Below are 15,101 nucleotides of genomic sequence, written 5' to 3'. Positions count from 1 at the left end.
TGTCGTCTGCTTTCTTACAACGTTGTGAAAATGTGGTGCTGTTTACGTTGTTTGAACAAGGTCGTCTCAACACTGTCACAGCCTAATTATTAAGTGACTCTACCACACAGTGTCATCACTACACACACCATATAATGGAACTTATGATGGATTCTAGGAGTTCATAACAACGTTCTGACAACGCTGCCACTACATTAACACTCCTTCCTAGAATGTTCTCAGATAACAGCACAACTTTCTGAGGAGCTGCATTTCAACACTGTGGGCACCAACAACAGGTCGTCACAACGCAGCCACAATGTAACCGTGTGTGCAGTGATGGTGTTTGAGGGTTTATAGAAACCGCCTTCTGTGCCCTCCGAGTAATAAACACAATACACAGCAGCTACTGAGCCTCTCGACCACCGTGTCACATCATATCCAGGGCTGAGTGGGCGGGGCTGCAGCTCTGCAGCTGGACCCTTCTCTGTTCACCCAGTACTCAGTGCACAGCACATTATTCTGAGTGAATCAGCTTAGACCACGATTTCTAAAGCCACGCAGCGTCTGTCTGGATTTAGAGGACATTCAGCTACAGCTCAACCGGCCAATCAAACGACTCCAACAAGACGGAAAACTGGAAGCGTGAGCTCCTCGGATGCGTCGGCATCGGATGGGATTCCTACTGTCGCTGAAATAGACAGATGAGGATCAAAACTATGAAAGCTACTTACAGTAGAGCTTTTCTGACAGGGAACTAAACCTCCACTGCAGCGCTGCTCGATCAGAGATCACTGATGCAGCAGGACCAGATAACATACTTCGTTTAAAATAGATCGATTTTAATTCCAAATCTAATGGTTAAAGTACACGACACTCATTGACACTAACAGCCCAAGGTTTTACCTGAAGAGCTCTGTGCAGTGCAGAGTTCCACCACTGAGGGGCGCTAAAGAACACAAACTGTAAGATCCAACAAGGAGAACAGAACATTTTCCTCCACGGCTTTCAGTGGAACCGGCCTTAACCCAGTGAAACGGGTCGGTACCGTGTGGGTTTAGCGCGTTATATTAGCGTTTAGCCGAGTTAAACCCGCTTTACACTGAGCCGTCCTGCCAGGAAAGCTAACGAGGATTAGCGTGATGAGCTGCTGAGCGCTGAAACAGAGGAGGTGGTTTTCTGAGGAGAAACAGTGAAATAAACTCACCCAGATGTCCTGCTGAGCCGGGGGCTGAACTTCTGATCAACATTAGCGGCTTTTGTTGGGGTTTTTCTGTGTTCGAGTCCTAAAGCCACTTTTCTGTAGAGCTGTGTGTTTTAGCTGCTAAGCTAACTCCTCACTGAGAGTCCACAGCACAGAGCGCGCGACGGAGACACGCAGCTGAGCGCCAAACCGTGGCTGAGGAGGAGGCGGAGCTTACACGGGGAGACTGGTGAGGAGGCGGAGCTACACGGAGAGACTGATGAAGAGGCAAGGCTACACGAGGAGACTGATGAAGAGGCGGAGCTACATGGGAGACTGATGAGGAGGCGGGGCTACACTGGGAGACTGATGAGGAGGCGGGGCTACACGGAGAGACTGATGAGGAGGCGGGGCTACACTGGGAGACTGATGAGGAGGCGGGGCTACACGGAGAGACTGATGAGGAGGCGGGGCTACACTGGGAGACTGATGAGGAGGCGGGGCTACACGGGGAGACTGATGAGGAGGCGGGGCTACACGGGGAGGCGGGGCTAAACAGGGAGACTGATGAGGAGGCGGGGCTACACGGAGAGACTGATGAGGAGGCGGGGCTACACGGGGAGGCGGGGCTAAACAGGGAGACTGAGGAGGAGGCGGAGCTACACTGGGAGACTGATGAGGAGGCGGGGCTACACGGGGAGACTGATGAGGAGGCGGGGCTACACGGGGAGGCGGGGCTAAACAGGGAGACTGATGAGGAGGCGGGGCTACACTGGGAGACTGATGAGGAGGCGGGGCTACACGGGGAGACTGATGAGGAGGCGGGGCTACACGGGGAGGCGGGGCTAAACAGGGAGACTGAGGAGGAGGCGGAGCTAAACCGGGACACTGAAGAATCTCTCAGCTGTTCATTAAACAGGAAACAGAAGCTGCTTCAAAACTTTATTATCGGTGTTTTAGCAGCACATTCAGAACAACGACAGCACAGCTAGAAAAGAGTTTAAGAGGATCTACTAACCTAAACAATGAGAACAAGAGGAAAACTACAGAGAAGCAACTGAAAATATACAAACTCTACATTAATAAATCTGATTTACACAGTGACATTTTTACTCAAACTGGATCCAAATCATCTCAACTCTGTTCACACTGAGCGATCAGAACCGCCTGGTTCTGGTCCGTGTTTGGATCATCATGGTGTATAACAGCACTACAGTGAATAAAGACCCTTCATAAACAGAAGCTCCTCTGACTGATCTGAGAGAATCTCTCTGACTTTAGATCATCTGATGTGTTTCGAGCTCTAGAAGCTCTTTAATCCTCAGAAATCCTCCGTACGCCTCTTTAATGTTCTGTCCATAGAGCTGAAGCTGCAGTGGTGAATGAAGAGTAAATGAACAGCTGTTAGTTCTCGTTCTCTGGAGCTCTTCTCATCGCTGGGTGAGGACGGACAACCTGGAAAACAGGAGATCTTAGGGACTTTCATGAAGCTCAACCAGAGAATGAAGGAACACACAGAGTGCAGAGTTAGTCAGAGCGTCGTAATCAGACGTCCTGGTTTCAGGGTTCAGGGCTGAGTACGTGTCACTGGGAGAGTCTCTAACAGGCTGAGGGTAAAAACACAAGCTCACAGAACTGAACGCCCCCTGCAGGCTGACTGTCAGAATCAGTGACGGGCATTTCAGTCTAATCTGATCTTCAGTCTGTAATAAAATTCTAAAGTCATTTCTACACGATTTCACCTTCAGGGGTTTAGTCTACTGTAACTCTCTACCTGCAGAATCAGCTCTTCCCTTCACAGGAACTCTCGTCTTTCCCTCATTTTTTGATGTTGGTGTTTTAATGTGGATTAGAACAGAGTGAATGAGCTCAGCGCTGCTGGCTGGTTTAACTCCATTATTTTTAGTTTCACCATGTGGTCTGGAGGCCATGTTTGTCTTCACCACCAGATGGCACTATTTCATATTTTACCTTGTTGATGTTCCACTAACTGGAAAAGGATGTAGCTGTAAACATAATTCATATTGATACTGTGACAATTGACCCTGATGTGAATGTAAAATGTAGACTGGTATAAATCTAAAAACTGAACATATGAAAACACGAGCACTTCCACCACTACACCATCGTAGCGGTTTGTAAAGGTAATTATATTATGATCATGAATTATACGTCTGGTCATTGGTTTATTCTGGAGATATTTAGACCACTGCATTCCTGGGCAGTAGAAGGCCGTGTTGAACGCTGACCGGAGCACGAACAGAAACTCATGCTGTGGCTGCCAGACTCATTACAGGCTAATAAACCTGCATCATCCCAATCTGGTGTCCATCACTGACCAGGGCGGACAAACACCCAGTAGAAGGGTCACATATGTAAGTCATATCTTTGACTGCTGAGGCAGGTGCTATGTTCTGTACCTTCTTGAAATAAGGTAAAGACGAAGGATATAACAGATAACGTGACCTCTTTATTCTTCAGCAAACAAACGCGTAACTGCAGGCGGCATGCAGCATAACTGTGTCGTCACGTGATACGCAGATCACATAAATGATGTACATCACATCCCTCCTGTTAAGAACATTGTTTATACTAGTGTGACAAACAATCAGTAGCTTTTAATTTTATAAAAAAAATACAGTTTCACACGATAAACAAACGTGTGATCTCAACACCCAGAATGTTTTAATTAACAATCAGTGTATTAATTAACCTTAAGTACTGTGTTCCCAACTTTACGTGCTTTGATTGTTGCTAGGAATTTTGAGTATTTACATTTGCTCTATTAGCCTTTGAGGTGCTTTAATGGTTCTGCAAGATCTCCTGACTTCCATTTGTGTCTCTGTTTTCCCATTAATTTCAGTTACAGGTGTCTTGTGTACCGGGCTGTCTAATCTGTGGTTTGCACCCACGTTTGTTTCCTCTTCCTTATTCTGTTCTTTTTCAGGTACTTGCAGCAAATGTCTACGATTTCTCCTGTAGGTCATTCCTTCTTGTGTTTGGACCACATAGGACCTCGGAGCTACATTCTGTAGCACCTGAGCCTCTAGGCTCCAATGTTTTCCATCATGCAACCTCACTTTAAGTGCCAATTTTGATGGTATTTGAAATGTGTGTTACCTCTAGGCGCCTGTAGGTGGCAGTAGCGATTGAGATTTGGTTAATTACTGTTTGTTTGAGGATTATGTCAATAGGCACGTTCAGGAGACAAGACATGCAGTTCAAGGTGACGGAGCCTCACCTTTTCTGACCGCAGTTTTAGGATTTAGGAATTAGAAACATGAATATAAATACCTAGTTTTCAGTTTATAAGCATTTTTAATCGTTTTGTTCAGATTTCTTGTCTTTAATTTTTGAAGAAATAAAGCTTTCGTTTGGAAATCTAAAACGCGAGTTGGAATGTGAATCAAAACTGCATGTGTGGATCTTCACAAAAAAGTCAGAAAAGTGCTCCTAATGGATGAAGAAACCCCGTGGATGTCCTGAAGAGTGGATTCAGTCATCTATGTGCAAGTATTGACCACAAGTTTGGATTTTTGTCGAAGGAACAAGTAAGAAATGTGTCTGGCTTTGCTAATGGAGTTAGCCAATGACTCAGCTAAATTGTCAATACTGCTGTCTGCTAATGCTAGTTCTGAGGAATATGGAAACTTCCCTTATGGAAAATGACTACATATGACGATTATTGGAATTGTGTTTGTGGAAAAGAGGAATATCTGAGGATTTAATATGTATGAACAAAGTGATGCTGTTGTTCGTCCTAAGAGGACGTTAAAGCTAACTGCTAAAGGCATTGAACAAAAGCTTAGCATGACATTGGCAAATAGAAAATCCAAGTTTGCACACCTCTGTCGAATAATGAAGGATATTGATGTCCTAATGGAAGATGAAAATAATGCTCATACAGTTTCCCGGAAATTGTCAACAGAGTTTACAGAAGTGAACATGGAATTTTGCAGTCTGAATGAAACGGTAAAAGAATATATGTCTGAAGAGGATATGATTAAAGACCAGAAAACCTGGTATGAATCTATGACCAAACATCTTAATGGGTTTGTGAAGGATGTTGAGAGATGGTTAAAAAGAGCTGCTGAGCAAGCTAAAGAAGCAAGACAGTATGATTCTGAAGTAAGCCCTGCAGATAGTGCTTCAATGGTCAGTTTATCACACAAGTTGGGTAAATCTCCTCATAGCAGAGCAGCTTCAGTTGTGTCTTCAATTGCCTCATCCACAAAGCTTAAGTACGAGGCTGAAAGAGCAGCTTTGATTGCACAGGCTACTGCATTGAAACGAAAACAAGAAATTGACAGAGAATTGGCCCAGTTGCAAGCAAAGAAAGAGGAGCTAGAATTGCAAACAGCTATTGATGCAGCAAATGCTAAAATTGCGGTGCTTGATTTACATGAGTCTGATGTGCAAGAGCAAGAACAGGGGAGGCCTCGTGTGGTGAGGAATTTGCATGCTGAAGCGGCATTCTCTGATGATTATGAGAAGGGTGAGGAAGATGATGTGGCTTTTCTTCTACAGCGACCAACAAGGCATTCTCCTCAGCCAAGGTCACATTGCTGTGTGAGTAGAAGGCAAAACGCACACAGTAATGTTGTATCTCCCCCACGCTCACATGCTGACAGTGGTCCTCATGTTGGTGGAAGACTACGTGATATACAGATTAGGGACCTGCTTGGTGTTATGAAACATCAGAATGATATCACTGAACTGCTTGTGAAACAGCAAAGGTTGTCATCCTTACCATCAGTGGACATTCCTGTTTTTAGTGGAGACCCAACTGAATACAGATTTTTTACTAAAGCTTTTGAGCATGGAATTGAAGACAGAACCTCCAGTAGTAAAGATCGTCTATTCTTTCTGGAGCAGTACACAAGCGGTCAACCCAAAGTGCTGGTACGAAGTTGTCAGCACATACATCCTGACTTAGGGTACAAAGAGGCTAAAAAGCTATTGCACCAGCATTATGGTAACGAATACACCATTGCTGTGGCATATGTGGAGAAGGCATTAAAGTGGCCCGTCTTAAAATCAGAAGACGGAGCATCTTTGACTGAATTGGCTGTTTTTCTTACAAGCTGCCTGAATACAGTGGAAGGAATGGAGTTTAAAGAAGAAATGAACAGTCCAACTAACATACGTGCAATAATAGCAAAACTCCCTTTCAGGCTGAGAGAAAGATGGAGGGGATTCGCGTGTGACATACAGGAAAGGACTGGTGTCAGAGCCAGGTTTGAAAATTTGGTGTACTTTGTGGAGAGACAGGCAAGAATAGCTACTGATCCATTATTTGGCAACATCCAAGAGCCTGTGAGTTCAAAAGACAAAGGTATAGCTAAACCTGGCCACCCACAAAGGTTCAAAGAAAAGAAAAGCACATTTGCCACAATTGCTGAACTCGTGACTGACACTAAACAGTCAATAAGCAAGGCAAACGACTTGAGTTCCTCCAGTGATAAATGTCATTTCTGTCAAAAAGAACACAAGTTGGCATCTTGTAAGTCCATTGTGCAGAAACCTCACAAAGAGAGGCTGCAATTTCTGAAGTCCAAAGGCTTATGCTTTGGTTGCCTGTTACCTGGGCATATGAGCAAAGCTTGTGAGCAGAAAATAACATGTAACAAGTGCTCATTGAAACATCCTACTATTCTGCACATAGCCAGCAAGCTTACTGGCCAAGCCGAGAATAACAAGACAGTGACTGACAGCAGTCCACCATCATTGGATAAGGAAACTTGTGGTTGCACCGGGGCCGGAGATGCAAAATGCGCCCTTGCTGTCGTCCCAGTGAAAGTTAAGTCTGAGAAAGGAACACATGTTGTGCAGACCTACGCAATTTTAGATTCAGGTAGTTCAGCTTGTTTCTGTTCTGAAGACTTGATGCGTGATCTCAATGTGACCGGAAGAAAGACCAACATCTTACTTCGCACTATGGGACAAGAAAGACCTGTTAGCACGCATGCTGTCACAGGACTGGAGATTTGTGGGTTGGAAGGTGATTCCTATGTGCCACTTCCCCAGGTGTATTCACAAAAGGAGATTCCTGTCAAGGACGACTGCATTCCTAGACAAGAAGATGTGGATAAATGGCCACACCTGAAGGAAATTCATGTCAGGAAGATTGAGGCTGGCATAGGATTATTAATAGGAACCAATGTGCCGAAGGCTTTGGAGCCATGGAAAGTTGTGAATAGTGCAGGTAATGGGCCTTATGCTATCAGAACTGTCCTTGGGTGGGTTGTAAATGGTCCTCTGCAGAAGAAGGACGAGGAATGGCCAGAAGTATCAGTGAACAGAATTTCCGTGGCGTGTCTTGATGATCTCATACACCATCAAATAAAGCTTGACTTTCCTGAAGCTCAGCAAGCAGAGAAAATGGAAATGTCTGTAGAAGACAAACGATTCATGGATTCTGTGTCTAAGTCAGTACAGTTGATCGATGGACACTTTAGCATTGGTCTTCCCCTGAAAGCAGTGGATGCCAAGTTTCCGAACAACCGTGTGATAGCTGTGCAAAGGGCAGAACACCTGCGAAGGAAATTCATGAGAAATGAGCAGTTCTGTCAGGATTATGTCAAGTTCATGAGTGACATGCTTGAGAAGGGCTATGCAGAGAAAATTCCCGAAGATGAGGTCCACAACGACGAAGATGAAACAAGGACGTGGTACATCCCACATCACGGGGTCTACCACCCTACCAAGCATAAGATCAGGGTAGTCTTCGACTGTGCAGCCAAGTTCCAAGGAATTTCCCTGAACTCACAGCTACTTCAAGGGCCAGACCTAACCAACTCCTTGATTGGTGTCTTATTGAGGTTCAGGCAAGAACCAGTAGCCTTCATGTCAGATATAGAAGGCATGTTCCATCAGGTACGGGTCCCTGCCAAAGATGTGAACCTTTTGAGATTTCTGTGGTGGCCACAGGGGGACCACAGACAAGAATTAGAGGAACATAGGATGGTTGTGCCTTTATTTGGGGCTACCTCATCCCCAAGTTGTGCTAACTATGCACTCAAGCAGTGCGCTGAGCACTTCCAAGATCAGTTCAGTGCAGAGGCATCCAAAACAGTGATGCGACACTTCTATGTCGATGACTGCCTCCGGTCAGTTGGATCCGAGGATGAAGCAGTGGCACTGATACAGGAAGTAAGAGCTCTGTGTGCTTTGGGCGGATTTAGAGTGACCAAGTGGACCTCTAATAGTCGCAAAGTCCTGGCATCAGTTCCAGAAGAGGAGAGGGACAAAGACTTACTTCCTCTAGAAAGGGCTCTAGGAGTCCAATGGTGCATTGAATCAGATGCCTTGAAGTTCAAAGTTACCATTAAGCGGAAAGTGCTCACAAGACGAGGTTTGTTGTCCATGGTTAGTTCCATCTACGACCCTCTGGGGATTCTCTCTCCCATAATCCTCCCAGTGAAAGGTATACTGCAGGAATTGAGTATGAGAAAACATGGATGGGATGATGATATGCCAGAACCCCTAGTGAAGCAGTGGGAACAATGGATAACTCACCTGCACAAGTTGTCAGAACTGGAAGTGAGGCAATGCGTTAAGACGCATGACTTTGGAGCAGTCACAGAAGCAAGACTGCATCATTTCACCGATGCTAGTGAGCGAGGTTATGGCACTTGTACTTACCTGGTCTTGAAAAATGAGAAGTATGAAGAACAGTGTTCTTTCATAATGGGAAAGGCAAGAGTTGCGCCTCTAAAACCAGTCACGATACCTAGGCTGGAGCTCACTGCAGCGACAGTAGCTGCAAAGATGGACAACATGATACGGGCCGAGCTAGATATTGACTTGGAGGAATCGGTATTCTGGACTGATAGTACCACAGTTCTTAGGTACATCCAGAATGAATCAGCAAGGTTTCGTACGTTTGTTGCCAACCGGATTACAACAATCAGAGAACAGTCCAAGGTAAGCCAATGGAGATATGTGGAATCCTTCAACAATCCAGCGGACCACGCTTCCAGGGGTTGCACAGTGGAAGCTTTCCTGAAGGCCAATATCTGGTTATAGGGGCCGGAATTCCTGCCTTCCAAAAGACAGAGTCTTACCCGATGAGCCGCCGTTTACTAATGTCGGTGTCGATTATTTTGGCCCATTTGAAATCAAGAGAGGCCGTACCATTTTGAAGAGATATGGAGTGCTTTTTACGTGTCTTGCAGTAAGAGCAGTTCATCTCGAGGTTGCAAGTTCGCTTGATACGGACTCCTGTATTCATGCCCTACGAAGATTTGTTGCTAGAAGGGGTCAAGTCAAAGTGATCAGATCGGACAACGGCACAAACTTCATCGGTGCAGAACGTGAGCTGCAACAGGCAGTACAGGAGTTAAATAAGGAACAGATTGAAGCTGAAATGGCACAAAGGAACATTAAGTGGATCTTTAACCCCCCAACAGCATCCCACCATGGCGGGGTGTGGGAACGCCAGATAAGATCAGTGCGGAAGATTCTGAATTCTGTCATGAAGCAGCAGACTTTGGATGAGGAGGGTCTGCAAACACTTGTGTGCGAGGTTGAGGCCGTCATCAATAGTCGCCCTCTCACGAAAGTGTCGGATGATCCTAACGACTTGGAGGCAATTACCCCGAACCATCTTCTCTTGATGAAGGCTAAACCTGTAATACCTCCAGGTATTTTCAATGCCAAGGATATCTACTCCAGACGCAGATGGCGCCAGGTTCAGTACATGGCAGAGTTATTTTGGAAACGCTGGACTAAGGAGTATTTGCCAGACCTGCAGCTAAGGCAAAAGTGGCTGCACCCGAGGCGTAATGTTGCAGTTGGTGACATTGTGCTGCTGATTGATGATTCTGCTCCCAGAAGTTCCTGGATCATAGGTCGAGTCATTGAGACCATCCAGGATAGTAAGGGGAGAGTTCGCCAGGTCCGACTGAAGACCAGCACGAATCTTCTCCTGAGACCGGTCACTAAGTTGTGTCTCTTACTTGAAGCGGATATGTAGCATATTGCTTGCTGTATGAGACAGTGGTAAAGACTGATCTCCAGCGGTGAGTCATGTGCTTGAACCTCTGACTCCATGTTTCAGTTTATGAAAACATATCGGACAATTGTACAATATTTGGTTGTTTTGAGCTGTTTAATAGGTTGTTTACTGCTATCATGTCTTTAGGAATTATATAGTTTAGTGTTTATGGTAATTGTTTGTTTATTTACAAGACAATTAGGGGCCGGATATGTAAGTGCCAATTTTAATGGTATTTGAAATGTGTGTTACCTCTAGGCGCCTGTAGGTGGCAGTAGCGATTGAGATTTGGTTAATTACTGTTTGTTTGAGGATTATGTCAATAGGCACGTTCAGGAGACAAGACATGCAGTTCAAGGTGACGGAGCCTCACCTTTTCTGACCGCAGTTTTAGGATTTAGGAATTAGAAACATGAATATAAATACCTAGTTTTCAGTTTATAAGCATTTTTAATCGTTTTGTTCAGATTTCTTGTCTTTAATTTTTGAAGAAATAAAGCTTTCGTTTGGAAATCTAAAACGCGAGTTGGAATGTGAATCAAAACTGCATGTGTGGATCTTCACAAAACTCACTCTGTCATTTGGTTTTAGTTCCTTTAGTTCTTTTGACCCTCCCTCTGTCATAGTATCTTTTCTGTGCGTTTTTTGCCTTCTGTTTGTCCATGACTATGTTCCTTTTTTGTACACTTTCTCTATCGAGCAGTTGGGGCATGCGGGTCCTAAGCTTTCTATTAAACAGAAGCTCTGCTGGCGACAGGCCATGTGACAAGGGAGTTGACCTGTAATTAAGCAGTGCTAAGTAAGGATCCGTTTTTGAATCCATAGCTTTCTTCAACAGCAGTTTGACTATTTTTACTCCATTTTCAATGAGCCCATTAGACTGCGGATAACGTGGGCTTGATGTCACATGACTAAACTCAAAAGTCTTAGCAAACTTATGGAACTCCACGCAGCTGAACTGCGGTCCATTATCAGTTATGACTACGTCAGGAATACCATGACGTGCAAAAAATGATTTGATGTGAGTTATAACCTGAGTTGCTGTGGTCTCTCTCAACTGCGCCATCTCAGGGTAGTGAGAGTAATAGTCTACTAGGAGTACAGAGTTTTTTCCATCAAGCTCAAACAAATCTATGCCCACCTTGCTCCATGCCCTATGCACCTCACTGTCCTCAATCCACATTGGCTCCTTGCTCTGCTTAGCCCTGTATTTCTGACAGGTTTCACAAGACCTAATGACTCTCTCAATATCTTGACCCATACCTGGCCAGTATAACACTGCTTTAGCCTGTCTCTTGGATTTCTGCATGCCAAGATGCCCCTCATGTGTTTTCAACAACATGTTATGCTGCAAGACCTTGGGAATTACAATCCTTGAGCCCTTGAATAGAACGCCATCTAACACTGACAACTCGTCTCTGTAATGGTAGTATGGAGCAGGTACAGACTGTACTGACCACCCCTGTGTGATTGCTTTAATGACCTGTTTCAGTGTTTCGTCCTCTGCTGTGGCTCGTGCAATCACAGTCCACATCTCATCAGAGACTGGACAGCTTTTCCTGACCAGATTTACATGTACTGTTTCATCATGCTCATAGTGTTGTACCGATACTGTGCTGTCATAAGCACATGACAATGTGTCAGCGACTAACAGTTCTTTTCCAGGTTTGTATTCTAGCTGTAGGTCGTACTTTTGCATTTTTAAGAACAATCGCTGCACCCTAGGTGGTGTGTTGGCTAAGCCTTTTTTAGCTATTGTAACAAGAGGTTTATGGTCTGTTTCTGCCCAAACTCTTCTGCCATATATAAATACATGAAACTTCTCACATCCATATGCAAGGGCTAATGCCTCCTTTTCTATCTGTGCATAGTTGCACTCTGAAGTCGTTAATGCCCTCGAGGCATATGCTATTGGGCGCCACCTTGTGCCATATTGTTGCAACAACACTGCACCTATCCCTGCTTTAGAGGCATCTGCTGAAATTTTGGTGTGACGTTTTTCATCAAAATACTTTAGGACAGGAGCTTTCATAATTAGACCTTTCAGCTCCTCAAACTCCTTCTGATGATTACTGTTCCAGCTCCACTCTGTAGTAGGGTTGCAGCGGTAACCGGTTCCACGGTATACCACGGTATTAAAATGCACGGTTATCATACCGTGGGCATTTGCTCGTTACCGGTAAAACACAACCCAGCTCAGAAACTCACCCGCGCATGCGCAGCTCCGCTCCGTTTCAGTCACACAAGCACACAGCAGTGAGAATGGCAGAGAGTGCCACAGACTTAACAAATCTCCGTCCTCCTAAAAAAAAGGCTAAACTAAAGTCAGCAGTGTGGGACTACTTCGGATACCCGCCAAATGCACGCGAGGATGGGAATCCGATTTGTAATCAATGTGGCAGGAAAGTGGCAGCTAAAGGAGGGAATACCTCTAACCTGTTCTCCCATTTCCGAGAACACCACCCCGCTGTGCTCGTTTATAATTTCAGTCCGACCCTAAATGCGTGAAATTTCGACTATAAAACCCATCTTTGTATTCGTGCACAGCCCACGCGTTAAGCGCCCGCAAAAGTGCTGAGTCATCCGAACTATGAGCATGCAGCTGCTGGAAGTAACGTTATGCCCGTGGCTATGAAGCGCGTGCTGTGGTGGATGCGCGTGTCCGTGTTCAGGTCCTCACAGACTAATTTGGATTTTTCCGGAGTCGGACTCAACGTGAAAGACGCCATTAATTTGCATGAGTTTATATTTAAAATCTGACGTGCCTCTATTGTGAGGATCATGTATAAAATAGATAGTCCCATCTTTCTGCAGTCTCTGGTTATATTAACTTGGCAGTAAAACGGACGTTTACAACAGTAGTTGGTCAGACACGCACACAGGCTCAGATATTAAATAATGAAATAATTAAACTTAAATAATTGTACTGAATATTTTAAATACAGGACCTTTACAGACACACACACACAATATATATATATATATATATATATATATATATATATACACACACACACACACACATACATATATATATATATATATATATATATATATATATATATATATATATATATATATATACATATATACACACATATACACATACATATATTTTTTATTATTATTATAAATATAATTGATTCATATTATTATTCTGTTATTGGTTTAGGGACAAGCTAGCTGTGCAAAGAAATTTCCTGATCCAGCTCAGCCAACTGTCACACAGTCATTTGCAAAGGGAATTAAGTTAGATCCCTCATCTAAACAAGCCCAAGAATTGAATCATGGTGTGGCGTATTTTATTGCCAAAGACATGATGCCCTTAAGAGCAGTGGAAAAACCTGGTTTCCTTCACCTGATGAAAAAAGCTGTTCCAATGTACCAGGTTCCATCAAGAACATACTTTGCCACCAGTGAAATCCCTCGCATGTACCAAGATGTGAGAGCAAGTGTTGAAGAACAGCTAAAGGAAGCTGTGTGTTACTCAGCCACCACAGACTTGTGGACCAGCAGCAGTGGAGGAGGGGAACCATTTATAAGTTTTACAGTCCACTACATCTCTTCAGACTGGCAGCTCAAGTCCCATTGTTTGGAAACTCATTTTTTCCCTGAAGACCACACCTCAGAAAACATCTCTGAAATGTTTGAAAACATGCTTCAGGAATGGAAACTTCCAAAGGAAGATCTGTGTGGAATTACCACAGATAATGCAACAAATATGAAGAAAGCCTTTTCAGACTTCCCTTGTGTTTGGCTCACTTGTTTCGGACACAATTTAAATTTGGCCGTAAACAAAGTTTTGAAGATCCAAAGGGTGGAATCTGCTGTCAGAGCATGCAGACACTTGATACAAGGTTTTTCTCGAAGTTGGAAGAAGAAAAGAGATCTCAAGAAAAAACAGGCAGACCTGGAACTCCCCGAGCATGCCCTAATCCATGATGTAATAACAAGATGGGGATCAACTTTTGATACAAAGATGAACTTTTGAGACAACAGGCCGTCTGCGCAGTACTGGCAAATGAAAGGAGTACTTGGCATCTCATGCCAAACGACTCTGACATAGCTATACTTGAGAATGTCAGCCAGCTTCTTCAGACCTTCTATGAGCTCACTGATGCTCTAGCCTCTGAGAAAAGGGTCACACTGTCCTCACTCTCACCAGTACTGGAGCACATCCGCAGTGAAATTCTCGCGGAGCAAGCTGAAGACAATGCACTCACCAGACAGATGAAGCAAGTAATGAGGGAAGACCTTGAAGTCAGATACACAGAGCGGCTGGAACGACTGCTGCAAGTATCCTGCTTTGTGGATGCTAGGTTTAAGGGAAGCTTCTCTAAAAACCTGGATGACACAGTTGAGGCATGTGTTGAAGATGCTGTAACCATTGCAACAGCAGTGTCTCCATGCCAAAAACAGCCTCAAGAAGAAAGGGAAGAAAATGAGGTAGGAGAGGGCAGCAGCAGCACCACTACTGCTACTAAGAGGAAAGGGAAAGGTCTGTCTGCGTTGCTACAACAAATAAGTTCATCCAGGCAAAACAAGGCAACCTCAGAAAATAAAAACATCCATGAAAAGGTCATGTCTGATGTCAAGACATACATGTCTCTTCCTACTATTGGAACTGATGCTGACCCTCTGGCTTGGTGGAAAATGCATGCCGAAGGAATGCCCTTTTTGGCAAAAGTGGCAAGAAAATATCTTTGTATCCCTGCCACAAGCGAAAGAATGTTCAGTACAAGTGGACATATTCTGTCACCTCAGCGCTCAAGATTGAGCCCAGAAAAACTTGACATGCTTACGTTTCTGCATCATAATCTGGCTTGAATATTAAACACAAATGATTGCTGCGATAAAAATCTGATCTCAGGAAAACTGTTCAAGAATTCAGCTGCACTTTTTCTTTTTTTCTATAAAGACAAAGTATTTTTTCTTTCTAAA

General features: G+C 44.2%; 1 protein-coding gene across 5 annotated transcripts in view; it reads right to left on the bottom strand.

Moving 5' to 3' along the window:
* Nucleotides 1–2,090: 2,090 nt before the first annotated feature.
* Nucleotides 2,091–15,101, bottom strand: part of LOC119263638 — a 36,075-nt gene continuing 23,064 nt past the window's right edge. For 3 of the 5 annotated variants that reach the window (XM_037539626.1, XM_037539624.1, XM_037539630.1), the window contains one exon: nt 2,091–2,633. In XM_037539626.1, coding sequence (XP_037395523.1) covers nt 2,484–2,633 — 150 coding nt within the window. In that variant the 3' untranslated portion in view covers nt 2,091–2,483. The remainder of the gene's footprint in view (nt 2,634–15,101) is intronic. The other 2 variants (XM_037539629.1, XM_037539628.1) reach the window with 1 other exon arrangement.

The sequence above is a fragment of the Pygocentrus nattereri genome, chromosome 6 (genome assembly GCF_015220715.1).
Source record: "Pygocentrus nattereri isolate fPygNat1 chromosome 6, fPygNat1.pri, whole genome shotgun sequence".
NCBI lineage: Eukaryota > Metazoa > Chordata > Actinopteri > Characiformes > Serrasalmidae > Pygocentrus > Pygocentrus nattereri.
Note: the sequence above shows the minus strand (reverse complement) of the source record. Positions and strands in the feature narration are given on the sequence as shown.